At 45.3% G+C, this 17777-nt stretch overlaps 1 protein-coding gene across 1 annotated transcript; it reads left to right on the top strand.

Annotated features, from left to right (window-relative positions):
• Positions 1-1085: 1085 nt before the first annotated feature.
• Positions 1086-5450, top strand: LOC133916186 (kinesin-like protein KIN-13B). The gene is made up of 12 exons (XM_062359748.1): positions 1086-1391; positions 1475-1657; positions 2180-2365; positions 2479-2586; positions 2693-2770; positions 2858-2939; positions 3019-3178; positions 3271-3573; positions 3665-3883; positions 3965-4421; positions 4499-4564; positions 4855-5450. Exons 1-12 carry the CDS (start codon positions 1293-1295, stop codon positions 5023-5025), a joined length of 2112 nt encoding a protein of 703 aa, XP_062215732.1. The 5' UTR covers positions 1086-1292; the 3' UTR covers positions 5026-5450.
• The last annotated feature ends 12327 nt before the right edge of the window (positions 5451-17777 follow it).

Genomic DNA, 17777 nt, shown 5'->3' on the forward strand with positions numbered 1-17777 from the left:
CCGCAGTAGCACTAAAATATACTAATCAAACCCGCTAACAACGGGGAAAATTAACGCCTAATTGGTTCAAAATTCGTGTGGGCTTGAGGTTTAGGAGGCACCGCTGGTCAAAGTACGACGTTGGCCCACAGCCAGCGCCGGGCAACCGGCTGGTGACCTGCGGAGGGCCTCCTCCGTGCGCCGGGTCTCCGTCGCCCGAGCGACGTATCACCTGCCGGCGCGCCGAGGGACCGCCACGTGCCCGTGGGCGCTCCACTCCCCGACCCCGAGTGACTTTCAAAAATCATTTCGTGTGAGGCGATTTGTACTTGTACCCTTGCGTTTTTGTAAAAGTACTGTACAATAGTTAAAAATATGGGAAGCAATCCTTTGCCCCCACTTTGTAAACACTCTACACTTCTTGATACACTCACGAAAGCATGACATTTAAACAATAACACGGTCTTATGTAATTCTAACATGTATTTTTTTTATCTACATGTATTTACATAATACAATAAAATTATGACATTATTAAACTATTTTCAAGACAAACATATATGATTTTCTGTTTTCAATCTAAATATTTAAAAGATATTGATAATTAAAGTTTCAAAAGTTTGATTGAAACTATGTCCAAATCATCATGTTTTCATGATCAGAGAGACTAGTTTATTTGCTTGGTTTTTATGTCACCGACACAGTGTTTGTACTACATTTGTGCCCCTGAGTTTTATCAGAAAATTGAGGGGTGCTAGCATTCAACCGTCCAATACAAATCTTAACAAAAACCTTGTATTTTGTTAATTAAATAATATAGGAACAAAATTACATTTTGAAAAGTAATTTCTTAACAGGTACATTTACCATGGACCGGGACAGTTTTAATAACACTAAAACATATATAAACTCTCTGATGCTGATAACTCTCCACAAAATTGAAGAAGATTTTGAAAAGAGGGAAAGCGAAATCCCCACCCCCACCAACCAGCTGGACCGAGACAAGAGCAGCCTAACAAAACCCCAAAAGCAGCTGAAGGAAAGGTTTCCTCGCTTCAAGGCGTGGCCCACTTTTCCTTTCCTACCAGCCTTGAATCCCACTCCAAATTCAAACTCGAGGGTGTCCGCAAAACGTCTCGCAAAGTCCAGGGTGCAATCTGTAAAAGATCTCCTCTCCGAAACAGAGGCCTCCAGTCCTTTACTCTATACTCTACTGCGAACCGCCCCTCCGCCTCCCGTTGCCCCACCCTCCAGTCCCCTTCTCCCCCCCTTGCTCCACGCGACGTTGCCCGCCGTCCACCTCGCCGGCGACGATGAACGGAGGCGGGCGGAGGCGGTACTCATCGGAGCATCTCCCCTTCGACGTCCCCGCCAATGCCGTCGCGGCCGGCGCCGGCCTGTGGGCGCAGCAGGTATGGGCCGACGGCTCATCGAGATCTGCGTGGGGGTGCGGGTTCTCCGGCTGAGCTCATCGCGGTTGTTTTTGTGAGCGCAGCGCGGCGGGGTGCGGCGCGGGGACGGGGAGATCTTCGTGTCGGTGGAGCCGGCGACGCCGGCGCGGCTGCGGGGAGGGGACGCCGCGGCGGCGGCGGCGGCGGGCGACTCGCCGGGGCAGAGGCAGCAGCTTAGCCCCGGGCTGCTCGATCTCCACGCGTTTGACACCGAGCTAATCCCCGATGTGAGACGAATCAGCTGTATCTTTTATTTTTTTAGTTGCTATTTCTGTTTTGGTGTTCTCGCGTGGCTGGGGTTTAATCATACTGTTTGAGAAAGTTGTCGATGTGGTGGATCTGACGTTCTGAATGTGAATGGAGGGTCATGGGATCGTGGAAACTATCGCTTTTATTTAGTTTTTGAATTGATCGGCGATTTGGAAAGCGAATACAGTGTTCTGGTCTTCTTTTAGGCGTACTATTTTTCATGTGCAGATGCTGGAATGTTAAACAAATATTTTTTTGGTAGAATCGTAATTGGATGTTGAGATGCGGCACCACATCAGTATGTTGATTGTAGCTGTTGAATTATTAAAAGTTAGTTTGGTTCATTAGTTCAGATGATGCTATGTATTTAATCATGTAATGATCTGATTTTAATCCTATCCTCTGCCCTGGCAATGTGGTATTGCAAAAGGATATCTACTCATTTCCACATTGACAGTTCTATAATAACTTGAGCTAAAGTTCATATTTTATCTATACAGTTTCAAGTACCAGGGATGTATGATGGTGCCCAAAAATTTGGCTATGGAGGAGGTTTTGATGATTCAGATCTGAGCTTTGCAGCAAATAAAGAGATGAGCAAGTCCACCGTTTTCGCTGAAAGTAACTACCTGAAGGCCTTCCCTGAGAAAGTGAAGGCAGCGCCTGTTGCTAAAATCAAAGTGGTGGTGTGTTCCTTTATTTTTTCTCCACAATTGGTGATAAATATTCCTTATTGGCTTAGCGGGAACTACCATAATCTTTCCACTCTAATAGTTTCCATTGGACATGTCAAATGCAGGTGCGCAAAAGACCACTTAACAAAAAAGAAATTTCAAAGAAAGAAGAAGATATCATAGACATTGAACAAAGATCAAACTCTCTGACTGTCCATGAGACTAAACTTAAGGTTTGGTTGTTTTCTTCTATCTGCAGGATTTATGGTTAATTTCTGAGAATACTAAGCTTCTGACAGTTTTCACTCAATGCTCAATGTCTGGCACATCATTCCGCAGGTTGACCTTACTGAATATGTTGAAAAGCATGAGTTTGTATTTGATGCTGTGTTAGATGAAGATGTTTCAAATGATGAGGTGGGTACAAACTGCATACCCTTTTCATTAATGTTTTTTAAGTATTGTAAATTCATTCTCAGTCACTTGTCTTCATCCAATTTATAGGTTTATCGTGAAACAGTAGAACCTGTGGTTCCTGCAATTTTTAATCGAACAAAGGCAACTTGTTTTGCTTATGGACAAACTGGTATACATCCGATCTTCTCTAGATACATCGTATATCTGCAGCATACATGATATCATTTCAACTAATATTCTCCACTCAGGTAGTGGAAAGACGTACACCATGCGGCCCCTTCCTCTTAAGGCCTCCCAAGATATCCTGAGATTAATGCATCATACATACCGCAACCAAGGATTTCAGTTATTTTTCAGCTTCTTTGAGATATATGGTGGTAAATTATTTGACCTCCTCAATGATAGGAGGTGGGTTACCCCAAAATATGTGATTTTCAGGAATAGTCTCTATCAGTGAGGCTGCTATTTCTCATATTCTGAATGTGCATTGCTTCATGCAGTAAACTTTGCATGAGAGAGGATGGAAAACAAAAGGTTTGCATTGTTGGTTTACAAGAGTATAGAGTGTCTGATGTTGAAACTATCAAGGAGTTGATTGAAAAAGGCAGTGCCACCAGAAGTACTGGTACAACTGGTGCAAACGAAGAGTCCTCAAGGTCTCATGCCATTCTTCAGCTTGCTATTAAAAGACGTGTTGATGGCAATGACTCCAAACCACCTAGACCGGTTGGCAAGTTGTCATTTATTGACCTTGCTGGCAGCGAGCGTGGTGCTGATACAACTGATAACGATAAGCAAACAAGGTCATCTTTCACAATCCCCCTCCCCCCTGTTATTCTAGTACCTCGTGAATATATTTGTGTACTGAGCTGTCCTTTCTGAAATAATATGCAGAATCGAGGGTGCTGAGATCAATAAAAGTTTGCTTGCCTTGAAGGAATGCATTAGAGCACTTGATAACGATCAGATGCACATTCCTTTCCGAGGTAGCAAATTAACTGAAGTTTTGCGTGACTCATTCATTGGAGACTCACGCACTGTCATGATATCATGCATTTCCCCTAGTTCTGGCTCTTGTGAGCATACTCTGAACACATTGAGATATGCGGATAGGTGATTACCTACCTCCATTCTTTTTGTTGCTAATAAATGCTTATATCATTATAATATAAGCAAAGCATTATCGGATTTCAGGGTGAAGAGTTTGTCGAAAGGAGGCAATGCCAAAAAAGAAGTGCCTTTGGCAGCGCCTTTAAGAGAGTCGGGTCCTTCCCCGCTGTCTTCAGTTGTACCCTCTTTCTCTGCATCTGAGGTGATGAATGATATCACTGAAAGAAGTAATTTTGGTTGGCCCAAGCAACAGTTTGTGAAAGAACAGCCAGCTCCAACATTTGCGGATCGAATGCCCAAGGTGAAGGAAGGGGTGGACTTCAGCTCATCAAATGGCATTTATTTCAAGGAACAAATAAGCAAGGGTAATATGGCACAAAACATAGCTGAAGTACCAAATACAATGTACCAGCAGGGAAGGCAACTAGCAAGGAGGGCTAAAGACTCTACTTTGGAGAATAATATGAGAAATTCCATTGCTTACCCTATTAGAAGGGCTGAGCCAGATGAAGAAAATGAGCATCTAAATGATCTCCTCCAGGTGGTGCTATTGCTTCTGCAAGATTTTCTTTATACAAGATGACTGAGCTAAATTTTTACTCTGGTTAATTGCTGTAGGAAGAGGAAGATTTGGTGAGCGCTCATAGAAAGCAGGTGGAAGAGACTCTGGACATCCTCAGAGAGGTTAGTACAATGTTGTCAGTGATTGGTAAAGTTGATTGTATATTTTCTGAATACCTAGAACTCTTTCCTAAATTTTCTGTGCAAAACATGATGAACTGTCTGGATTCTGGAATATAGTTGTATGCCTTATGATAGTTGTAAAAACTTACCGTATCAGGTTAAATACACTGTTGAGGATATACCGTATTTCTATTATATATATATATAATTATCAATTATTTGTTTCTCAACTACGATTATATATTGCTGAATCATTTTGCTATAACCTGCAAACGTCTTGTCTTGATCAGGAAATGAACATGTTAGGCGAAGCAGATCAGCCTGGTAACCAACTAGATGACTACATCACAAGACTAAGCAGTATACTCTCGCAGAAGGCTGCTGGAATTGTCGACTTACAAGCTCGGCTGGAGCAGTTCCAGAAGCGTTTAAATGAGAACAACGTGCTGCTGTATGCTTAGCGGCCTTGGTCATAGTTACCTCAGTGGCTTAGTCAGCCCCTATTATGAGACTAATGAGAAAGGCATCGGCAGATTCTGCCTGGGAGGTGGACACCGATGTGGTCGTCTTCCGTGGCCATGCTGCTGCAGTCTGAACCCACAGGCGCAAGGCAAACTCAGAACTAGATGGCTAGTTCACAGCTTCTTGCCATGATGGCTATTGGTTAGTTTGCTGGTTCTTGGTATGGCTGGCTCCGTAAGCTTTTTTGTACTAGAGTTGTGTGTTCGTGCGTTCCATCCTGTGTATATCTATCTGTGTCACATGAGTGCCCTGCTATCTGTTACTCAACAAATACCCTTTTTTTGGTCGGTCTGATGTATGAAGATTTTCAGAGTGTAATCGTTTTCTTTTCAATCATCCAAGTATACAAACATTTCACCCTGTATTGTAACCTTGTTTTTCTTTTCGAGTACAAGTTGGACGCACACATGGTAATCATGCACCCGTGTGAGTACAGTACAGGTCAGACACACCACACTCACTTACCGGTACCCGTGTGGGTACGTAGCATACGTCCAACTACATGGCTGAGTTTGGATCTTGGACACGAGTGAACAGGTTCCACTAGAAGCACCCTGACCTTGTTTTTCTAGCAATACCTTACGCATCTTTAGTATGGACTAGGATTTTTTGAAGGGGACCTAAGCACAGGGGGATATTGGCACCGTACACCACTGTATCGGACATTGATTGTATAGAGAGAGAAATGAGACATGAATTTCGGATGGTGTTGGGAATATAGACATGTTGTAGGTGCTAGGCATTCAATCGTGTGTCCCGATATATATTTTTTGAATTAGATTTCACACGGAAGGCCTGAATGGCATCGTCTTGTTCGAAGGTATAGTACAACAATGAACATGTTCTGCCCCTTTTGCTACAGTAAGAACACCTTAACCACTGGCCATTCATTTTCTTGCAACTTCGTAGGATACTAGAGCATTAATATTACACAGTTCAATTTGAATTAGTTTGTATTCCATTTTTTTTTACTTCATGTGTACTTGCAATAAAACTAAAATTCCAAAATATTAAACATATATGTTCAATTATATTTTTGTTTTTCCCAAAAACCACATCTGCACTTTGTATACACATACGCAAAGAAGTGAACATACGGTGGAAAATGGCAGGGAAAAAAAAATCACACATATACATCAGATGTGCACATTAATTTCCCTTGTCATTGATGAACAAATATTTGAAAATTACATGCATTATTGCAAATCCCTCCCCCCCCCCCCCCCCCAAAAAAGAAAATCATAGAATCTTACATTTTAAAGTATTTCAAAGATATATATTCAACCAATAATTTTTCCTTTTATTGAAGAGGAAAACTTTTAGCACTGTTTATTTAACTGTTAAAACAAAACTTGATTTCGATTATCCACAAGTGTAAACTTGTACTGAAATGCTTTTATAGGTAAACTATAGTAGTCCATGCATAATGCATGGGGCACATTTACTGTTCTCAATACATTACAAAGATGTAGAGATGCACTTTTGATCCCTGCAGCACTGAAATGTTGTTATCATCCAACAGTAGAGTTATTCTGCCATGAAAAAAATTGCAGCTGAAGATCTATAACTCTGTACCAAAGAAAGACTCGGTTGTCATTCACGGATACAAGGAGAGATTTGATAGTCAATAGGGGGAAAGAAAGTTGTTAGTGACCATGTAGTCCTTATGGTCATGGACCTTTAGATGTGAAAAAAAAAATATTGATACAATCCCAGATTTTGGAATGAAGACTTTGGTTCGAACATATGCAAGTTCAGTGCAAAATATGGACCAAAATTCAGTGCAAAGATGAACATCTAGATGAAAATTCAGTGCAAAGATGAACATCTAGGTGAAAATTCAGTGCAAAGATGTGGACCAAAATTCATTGCAAAGATGAACATCTATACACGACCTGATCAGATATTTGTATACCAGGTTCACAAATGCAGAAAATGTAGAGGAACCAAAAGAACCAACGTCCATGTCACATTTCACTCAAAATTCACCACATCAATGCGTTGAAGAAGAATAAGGTGGCCAGCATGCACAAGACGAACTCAGCTGCTAGCCGTCCTATTTGCTTGTGCATCGAGCAAAATTAAAACACACTAGCATTTGGTTGGGGATGGCCAGATCGAGCCACGCCGAGTCGAGGACGCTCGGATCTGTCTTACCAGCTGTCGCTGTTGTCCAGCCTCAACTTGCCATTGCCTGCAGTAGGTTGGGCTACTCGGTGACACGCTTGGCGTTGGAGAGCAAGTATGTGTCGACGCGCTCCTGCGCCCGGCGCACTGCATGTGGAACGTGTTCCTCCACGCGGAAGCATCCTGCTTGGACGCGAGCGCGCGCTGGACGAGCTCCGGCGTGTTGGGGATGAGCTGGTCCCCATGCGGGAGGCGGTAGATCGCGGAGAGTGCCGAGATGGAGTGCCTCTCGATGAAGTGGTGGTGGTGTTCGAGGTTGGCGAGGACAGACGACATGAGCGGCTCGAGCACCTCGGGCTCGGAGAGGCGGAAGAGGAAGCGGAGCGTGATGCCACGGATGTACTCGTCGGGGCTCTGAAAGTTGTTGCGGAGGTTCTGGCAGATGAGGATCGTCTCCGAGAGTGCGCGCCCGATCAAGTCCCGGTGGTCGATGATCTCGAGGCAGAGGAGGAGCAGCTTCTGTACCGTGTGGTCCTTGGAGGGGAGCACGTAGCGGACGATGGTGATGACGAGCTACAGGAGCGTCTCGACGTTGAGGAGGAGCGAGATGGCGTGGGACATCATGTCAGCCTTGACGGCGCCATCGCTGCCCTCAAGATCCGCCTTGATCTTGTTCGCCATTGTGGCGTAGCCTTTGTTGAAGTGGACCAGGAGGGAGCACGACTTCTCCATAGCTGAGGCCGCGATGAGGCGGACCTACGGTCTGGAGGGAGTGAGGTGATGGTTGGATCTAACTGGAGGCGGCAGTGGATCGGGATCTAGAGGAGAGAGAGAGCGGGAGAGGACAAAAGGGGTAAAGAAAAAAGGCTACCGACCACCACACGACGGAACATATCCAAAGTATGCTCATGCGCAGCCGAAGTGGTCTCTCGAAATACGCCAATGAACGACAAGCCCATGTGGTCAGCTACCGCTGTGAAATGATTGCGCATCTTTAGGCGTTTGCTGTGGCAAATCTGATTGCGCTGAACCCTGTTCTTTTGATACGCACATGCTGCCTGTCGATGTAGCCTAATGGGCCTTCCTGAGCAAGCAGGTCCAAGCGTCCAGCCCAGCGGCTCTCTCTACCAGCCCACACGCGGTCCGTCCAAAGTCCAAACTCACGCCCCGCCAGGGCCAGGCGCGGTGCGTGCCCGCCCGCTGCCGTCTCCGAGTGCGGACGCCACGCCGCTCCCAGAGACACAGACTGCTGGGCCTGGGCCGGCTGGCTACCTCCAGGCACGGCCGGGTTCTTGGATGTTACCGTGCCAAACCACGAAAGTGATGGACGCTCGCTGTCGCACAGGTCGCGCGCAGTCGGGGCTAATCACGCGAGCTCTGGAGACCCAACGGCGGGAGTGATTAGGAGCTCGTCGTTTCGAGCAACGCACGCAGGACGACGTTGAAGGGGACGGGGCGGGGGGTCGTGTGGCCAGCGATTCCTCGTCAAGGGCAAGGAGGCGAAACAATTCAACGGCGAGGCGATGTCTCCACCTCTCCGGAGAGCAGCCCACCGGGTGCGCGCGCCTGCCCCTTTTCCTAGGATGGCGAAGAGTTCCTTGACCCTTGTTGAACGTGATCGGCTGGCCCTTTCACGTTTGCCCGGCCGGCACTAAACCGGTTCCGGTAATTCATAGCTTTCTAGTTTGTAACCAGCCCAGCAGTTTGTAACCTCGACCATTAGAGGCTACTATAGGAAATCCAATTTTTTCCCCAAGTTTAGAAGGTAACTGTGTTCATGGGTTGACTCCGAATGACCAGAAGGACACTGCAGTTAAAAGTTTTGGGACTGCGTCATAGGACCCTACCAAAATTGGAAGGAGGCCATATAACAGATGCTTGTGTATGGGCGAGTAGAGAAGGCGGGTCCCAAAGAACGAGTTACTCATGTCTGTCCGAAATTAGTGGCAACTGCTGTTTCTTCTGTCGCCACAGTACCATTTGCTCGAAGATGTCAGGACCTTTAATGCGGGACCAAGATGTCAAGGTTCTATTAAGGAGTAGTTATATATCTAAGTCTAAGCAGAGACAATCACACGCACATTGATTGTTATATTATAAGTCACAACACAAGAGGTCATATAAATATAGTCTGCTGAGTCTAATATAAATGCATGACTAATATGAATATATGACTAATATGAATGTGTGTGGTAATCAAAAGAACAATATAAGCCCCTAAGTCCGAGCGTTGTTGATACAGACGTTCATGCTAGATCTAAACTCAGTGAAGATAAGGTAGGCAGTCCTTTGATAAAGATATCGGCGTACGGCGATGTAGTCAGAACATGAAGTATCCATTGAGGATGCGTAGTATAAAACTACTATATCCGGATATACTAGGATTTCTCCGTTATTCTCGACGTATATCTATTCCCAGGAATAAAATCCCTAGATGCATAAAAACTATCTGTAGATACCCTAGATATCTCGTAAACAGGGAAATTTATCAATAAGAATGGTAGGGAAGGACTCCAAAGGCCGTACGACAACCCCTCTATTATATGCAGAGCCAGGGGACCATGCGATGGATAAGTCCATCCAAGTCATTAGAAGCCACTACACACCTATAGAAGCTCTGCATCCATCAAGCCTTTCATAGCTAGATCTTCTCCAACTATACACAAAGAAGCTACCCGATTAGATTAGGTCTATCTAGGCTAGCCACACACATCCTTGTAATAGGCTCATAGATCAATACAAGATAAACATGACATAGATTTATTATCCTAAGGGATGCCCGAACTTGTATAAAAATCCCTCCGTATGTTCCTATGATTTATCTACTTAAATCATCCTCTATATTTTCTACAAGTTCAGTGATTCACCAATCGTCAATAGTTGGCGGTGTCCGTGGGGATCATGATAATAGGTGTTGAAACATTTACATACGACAGGCTGTCGACTTCGCCTAAGGCTGCATCAAGGACCAGCTTCTCAGACGAGGGGTTATACGATAACTTCATCCACTCTATCAATGACGAACCAGCGATCGATCGGGTAGATCTTAACGAAGAACTATCTAGCGACGACTACGGTGATGAGGTAAGTTGCTTTATGGATCAGTGCACCAAGGACTATGACATCGAGTTTGAACCACTCGCCTGCCAAGACAATTGCGAAAGCGATGTTCACCGCAAGTCTGGATCCTCCCCTGTAGTTTCTAACAACATGGACTATCGAGATACCTATCAAGAGCAATTCGATGACAAATCCATGATGGATCTGGACTCCCCCTCTAGTGGAGATTACCCTCGAGAAGTCTTCGCCATTATAGACGGGGATGACGATCTTGGTAATCATGATGATGATCCAACACACACGTAGATCTCCATTGCTCTAGTTCTAGGCGACAGTCAACTTCCGCTGGCCACGCCTCCCTAAATCCAAAATATGAATAGAGCATGAGATTTGACGTCTCCTGACCATCAATAGTGGACCCAGTGCTACAGATCCGCAACGGCGCAGAGGATCCTCCTTCTATAGGAGGCCCTTGTGCGACCCCCTACAGTAGATGCGTCCATCAACTACCTCAAGCTCTATAGACAATTCCCTTGTCGTGGCCTTTCGCGACTTAGGGTTTAGATATTCTGGGGTCACTTCCTAGCAGCGTTCGAGGGCTTTAAGTTCTTTTTTCGTGTCCTTCGGTATCTCTACTAAGAAAGGACTCAAGTGTTGATACGATCAACCGAATATCAAATCCCTCTAGAGCTACTACGACCAAGACGTCTGACAACGAGCCCTCCAAGCCAAGAACCTAGTTTTATGACTTGTTCAAAGCCAATGTAATAGCAACAAGCTATCCCTGAAGTGGGAGAGTCTCTACATGGTGGTTGAGTCTGCTCGCCCTGGGTCTCTTAGTAATGAAGGATGGAAGAGTCTTGAATAATTCTTGAAATGTTGACCAACTCTAAAAGTTTTATGTGTAAGTACTAAGGGTAAGTTTACTCTAGTAAATGTTCATATTTCCTGTAAGATCGCTTGAATCTCGTTGTGTTCTTTTTTGTCTTTCCTAAACTCAACATCTGGCACTTATAAGACGGGTACACTTGCAGTAAGCTGCAATCTGGGTACCTTTACCTATCGCGCGCACCTGAATAATCCTGGACAAGGTCACACGTGAATCAACTTCAGGAAATAAGAGTTTCTACGACCAAAAGGGAAGTATGAGCGTTCAATTCTTTTCTCTTACCCTATCCACCTAATTCATAATGGCCCATCGACAGTTTTTATCTTATTATCTTTGACTGCCTATATGAGTTTTCTTCCTATATAGCTAGTCATGGCTGGATGAATACTATACACCAAGAGCTAATGACAACATATTGTGCATGTGCCAAAGTGACTTCCTTTGCGTGGAGACGATGTTCTAAGTTATGACCTCGTGGGATGTGACAAAGGTTCCCTATCGTCTCCTTGAGTGCCCAGGGGCTACGATGCCTCCCACTCATGTCAGATCTAAGGCTAACCGGATTAAGCTCCTCGATTAGTAACGAAGTTATCCTACCCTAGCCGAAGGAGGAAACAAGTAGAACTAGGCATGTTAGGTTGTCGGTATCTCTCTTAAGAAGTCCCACCATTTTCCTTTACATTATTTTTTGTTTTCTACTAACAAAAGAATAAGTTTCTATTCCCAAGTGCAAGATACAGAACAAGCCTAAACAGACTCGGTGATTCTCTGACTAGCCTCCATGGAGGTTCCGAATACTACTCGGAACTATGATATTCTATGTCAGGGTCTCACCGCATTTTATGTTCGGGATCTCTTCCCGCGCACGCGGGGGCTATTGGTATGAAATACCAGGAGAGCTGGCACATGACACCGACAAATATGCTTTTGCCAGAAAGGGAGGAAAGATTCTTTCACCACCACACGAAATCTCTGCCACAATAGTTCAACTTTAAAAAAACCCACCGCATAGAGAGCTAAATTTTCCCCAACCTTCTCAGAATCTCTAGAAGTTAGGACGATACTTATCGGTTGACCCGAATTTCCTACTTGGAGGAGATCCCTACCTGGAGAAGCCCTAATATCCTAACTAGATGACCGATGACAATTAGAAACCCGGATAGACATACATCCTACCTAGAAGCCCGAGTTATCACTCGAGGAGGCATCTTGTCGAGATGTCTTCCTCGTCTGGGCTAAGTTTCTTGATCCATCATATCCTCATTTCACATACTGGTGGGGGACTTGACGATGAGTAGTATATAACTACTATATCCGAACACCCTAGGGTTAGTCCGTTATTCTTGGGGTATATCTCTATCCTCAGGATGAGAATCCCTGGACACATAGAAACTGTCCATATATGCCATGGATATCTCGTAAATAGAGAAGTTTATCTCTAAGAATGGGAGAGAATGACTCTAGAGGCCATACTATGAACCTCCTATATATACGGATCCAAGGGACACTACGAAGGACAAGTCCATCCAAGTCATTAGAAGCCACTGCATGCCTGCAAAAGCTCTGCATCCATTAAGCCTTTCACGGATAGATCTTCTTCGACTGCACACAAGGAAGCCACCCGACTAGGTTAGATCTATCTAGGCTATTCACACAATACCACAAAATGGTCAACAGTGATGGTTTTCCAACTGGCACTGATTGTCGAGAGACTACCAATGCCAACTTAACAATTGACACTATTGAGGTTTTCTAGAAAACAAAAAGAAAAAGAAAAAAGGCCAGCAAACGAGCTGGCTCGATGCATCGAGTCAGAGCCCACCGCCGACCCCACATTAGAACTCGCCGCCCCTGCCATTCGATGTTGGCGAGGAAGAGGTGAGCGACGTCGCTGTGCTTCATGAGCCACTAGTCTTGCACCGACGAGACCCACTAGAGCGCAGCCCATGCATCCTCGTAGGCAGCGGGAACCAAGTGCTCGAGTTCCGGAGATGACGAGGACATTGGCCAAGGCTGGGGAGGAAGAGCCAAGCGGAGATGCCAGTGATGGCGAGGGGAGAGGCGAGCAGAGGAGTGGTGGCCAGGTCGAGGCCCACATGCACGTGCGCTGGTGAGAGGGGAGAGAGAGATGGGGTGTGCACTGAGTCTAGGGAGGAAGAGGCCCGCGTGTGGCACTGCCAGAGCTTGGTGATGATGATGTCGAAGCCGGAGCAGATCTTGCTATTGGTGGATGCCACGTACTGTGACTTGAGCTTGTGAAGGTAGGTCGCGGGAATTCGAATGTGATGTACCCGAGGGACAGCGTCAGCAGCTAGAAAACCCACTTTGTGCCTTGCCGCCCTAGCAAGATCCATGGTCGGATCCTTGCCGGATCCTATCATGGGTCTCACGAGGGGATGAGACCGGTGGGGAGGGGTAGGGGGAGGAGGCCAGTGGTGGGAGGGAGAAGGGGACAATTAGATTGGCTCACTGGGGTGGAAGAGATAAGGCCAGACTGAAGATATAAGGGAGAGAGAAAAAGAGAGATCGAGCCGTGGACCTGAGGGTATGAGCCAAAATTAGAGCACATTAAAATTCCAGGTCCGTTTCGAGATTTAGTGCTGGTTGGAATTATAAACTGGTACTGATAGTATCAGTGCTAGTTATTGTTACAAATCGGCACTGATAATTGTTATGAACCGGTATTAATAATTGTTCAGCCGTGGGAAGCTATGAACTGGCACTGATATTTCATTAGTGCAGTTGCTATCCTAGCTGGCACTGATGACTCGGCTCGAATGACATTTTTGGTGTATGACACACCCCTTGTAACAGTCCCAGAGATATATACAAGACAAATATGACGTAAGGTTATTATCTTAAGTGAGGCTCGAACCAGTATAAAAATTACTCCGTGTGTTCCATTGATTCGTCTATTTGAAGCATCCCCATCTTTTTTATAAGTTCAGAAGATTAATGATTCACGAATCATTGTCACATGTACATTAGCAACACTCTCCTGAATAAAGTGTAGATTGATCTCAACGTGTTTGGTGCGCTAATGCTGCATTGGAGAGATAAATGGCATGGATGCTGTTATAGTAGGCTAAAGTGGTGGAACACCGGTAGCACCAGCGCCACAGAAGTGGCAGAGCACAACGAATGCGATGAGGAATGCTAGCCGTTGGGCACAAGCTACATGGCACCTTGGGCAGCTACGCGAGAGCAAAAAAAAGTGGCAGATGAAGAGGATTATGAAATTCCTTGTAAGAGTATGAATGGTGGAATATGGCAGAATCGATGGATGATGTCACTGTCGAGGTCGATGTAGTCTCAGAGATGTCAAGCACGAGGCGTCACACAAATTTTGCTAGAACTGAGCGTGCATTGGGGATGAAGACACTCGTCGGTGTTGCTAGAACCAAGTGCATGGAGCGAAGGGACATCACGTGCCAGCCAACTGTGTCTAGGAAGTGTGTAGAAGCAGTATCAAAGAAGGGCTCGATGATGGTTACAATGCACGAAGGGCGAGGGGGAGGAAGTTGAAACATCACGTGATGGCTAGAGCAAACGAAGTTGGGACGAGGAGAAAAATGCGTCATGCAAATAAATAGACGACGACATTGAAGATATAGATGTGGTTGTAGACGTAGCAATAGGGAAGGGCTTGACAGTGGTTGCAGTGCACGAATCGGCGAGAGGAAGAAAGCCGAAACAACACAGCGTTTACCGCAACAGACGAAGTTAGGCCACACCCAACAGCTTCCCTTCGCGGGCGAGATTCCCGTCGTGAAGGGATTCTCGTTCCCTTCAGCGCTCCAACGGTTTTCCTTTACAGTTCCTTTCACGACAAGATTCTCAGGGTCATTCCTTTCAGGACGGAATTCTCTTTCCTTTCCTTTCGCGATTCTCTCGAAGGGAAGCTGTCGAAGATGAGAAAAAATAAAAAGAATGAGAACGGAGAAGGGAATCAGGAAGGAAACAAAATGAAGAGAATATAGTTGTGATAGTCAAGGTGAGAAGAAAATCGCATGCGTGTATGCAAATTAATAGACAATGATAACATAGCTGTGGTAGACTAGGCAAAAGCACGGGACAAAAATAAGGAGGGGCGGCGGCGATAGTACTTTGAGTCGACTGAGGAGGAACCGAACAGCATGGACGAAAACTGTAGGCGTGTGACAACATCAGCTGTGACACAGAAAACGATGCTGCAGCCTGCGGCGGCGGTGGCCAGAACAGAAACAATTGAAGGGAGCATGGTGAAGATGATGGCATAGTCATGGGCACCAGCGCTGCAGTCTGGGGAAGGCTAGTAGCAACGGTCTCATTCTCGGTGGTGCAACGGCTCGTGCTGGCGGATGCGCTGGTGATGATGACCCAAAGTGACGACGATGTGTAGACTGGACGCTCGGATGGCTGCAGACGAGGAAGACATGTCGATAAGCGTTAGTTATCTGCGTTGCCTAAGCTGACAAAAATCAGGCTTGCTTAACCTGGCGCACATATAGGAGGATATTCGGTATATTACGCGACTTTAAAACATGGATTCATCAAAAACTACTCAACAAGAACTCAAGCTTACGTCTTTCCTCTAAAAAAGAAGGAATTCGAGTCTTCAGAATCTACTGACTTGAGGTGACAAGTACTAGTTGGTTCATCCAACCAGATTTGCTTATTTGGCTATATTTGTTGGAGTACCGCTAGTTATATGTTCGATTCATTTAGCCCATCTTCAACAGAAATTTTAAAAATTCATCTTTTATAATACTATTATAGCATTCTCTAATACTATTACAGTATCTCCTATTTTTTCATCTTCAGCAGTTACTATATTTTCTACCTTTCATTCCTCTCCCCGTCTCTCCGAACCCACAGTCATCCACGCGCTACAGTGATACGAGATCCTTTTTCTTCCTGCAAATTTACCGGCGCCAACATCCTTCGATATTGCCGTAGCACACGATACAGCTTCCGTTAGAGAGCTCTTCCGAAAACTCTGATCGGTAAAATATCAGAAAATTCGTTGCTACAATGTTTTACGGGATTTCGTTAGAGATGACCTTATGTTATATTATGACTTTTTCGAAATTTTGTGCCATTGCCGCCGGCCTGGTGCGTAGACTTAAGATTGTCATGTCATCACACTCACATTTTGATCTGGATTTTTTATAGCTGGGTATTATAAACATATGAAATTTGTATTTCTTCCCAATGTGGGTTTTCCCTTTCTGAAAAACCAATGACATGCCATTGATTTTCACCACTAGATTTTTTTACAAGTCAAAGTCAAATGCATGTACCCACTCACACAAGACCACTAGATTATCATATCTAGGCCAAGTAGGAGGAACTAGCAAAGCAAATCACCGACAAAACTCTGCAATGATGAAATTAAAGAACCTTCTAATTGCTGTCCCTCTTGCACAAGTTGATAAGACCGTTTGCAAAATATGTACCATGCCCAATTTGGAAACAGGGATCGAGCAGCAGTTCAGGCGTACAAGGGGACAAGATATTTTCGGAGCGAGCACACCTACAGCCTAGTGTGCACTTCATTACTCCCTTTTCTTTTAAGGGAGTGCATTTCTTTACTCAACCAGTCCCCAGAAAAAGGAAGGGGGTGGGCCCACCACCTATTTTGTGCGAGTGATTGCTCAATCGGTCCATATCCGTTGTTGGGGTGCTGCTCGAGACGATTTGATCCGTCTGCAATCGGCTGTCGTCCTAAATCTATCGAATCCCGTCTTAGTTCTATTTGAATTTACCAGTTTCATCGATGTTAAATCATCTTCAGCAGCTATCTTAAATTTTCATCTTTTAAAATACTATTACAGCATCCCTATCACTATTACAGTATCCCTTATTTTTTTCATTTCCAGCAGCTACCCTATTTTCTACCTTCTACTCCTCTTTTTTTTTCTCCGAGCCCGCTGTCAGCCTTTGTAAACAGTATTACTACAGTATTACTACAGTAACAGGCATTGTTTCCTTCCTCCTGCCCACCGGTAGTCTCTGTGAGCAGTGCTGCTACAGTACGTGAAAGTACCCGCAAATCACTGTAGCACCGAATTTGAAAAATACCTCCTCTGCTGGAGATGGCCTTAGGATCTATGCTCGAGTTACCGGATTTCGTTTTGACGATCATTGATCTGTCTTCTTTATAGCCAGAAGATATACTGTACTATAAACCTAATATAATTTTCGTCCCACATCTAGTCGGGATGATTACTTAAAAAAAAGACGATTTGATCGGTCCATCCGCCCGGTCGCCTGGCTAACCGGTTACCTAATCCCGCCCGCGCCGGCTGCATTTGCACAGTTCTCCTACTCCAAGCCTCGCGCATGTAAGCACGCATCTTGTCACGACCAACCGAGGCGCCTTTCCGGTGCCGTTTCAGGCAGGCCGGCCACCGCCCCCGATCTCGCTGCCCCGGCGGCCGGCGACGATGTGACATGCATGCCTGCGCGCGCACGGGTTCTCATCGCGTACACAAGCCACATGCAGCTTCACGTGACGTATATAAATATACACACACACACCATTTGAGAACGGATCGAGGAGTATTTTATCTTGTAGCAGGCTAATAGCTAGCATTAGCAGTGTACAGTCAGAGCTGATGATTCGACCACATT

This window comes from Phragmites australis, chromosome 1, assembly GCF_958298935.1.
Source record: "Phragmites australis chromosome 1, lpPhrAust1.1, whole genome shotgun sequence".
NCBI classification, from domain to species: domain Eukaryota; kingdom Viridiplantae; phylum Streptophyta; class Magnoliopsida; order Poales; family Poaceae; genus Phragmites; species Phragmites australis.

Coding starts and splice junctions, on each gene's coding strand:
- LOC133916186 (XM_062359748.1), top strand. CDS start 1,293: ATGAACGGAGGCGGGCGGAGGCGGTACTCATCGGAGCATCTCCCCTTC. Junction 3,574..3,664: donor GATAACGATAAGCAAACAAG/GTCATCTTTCAC, acceptor AATAATATGCAG/AATCGAGGGTGCTGAGATCA. Junction 4,565..4,854: donor CTCTGGACATCCTCAGAGAG/GTTAGTACAATG, acceptor TGTCTTGATCAG/GAAATGAACATGTTAGGCGA.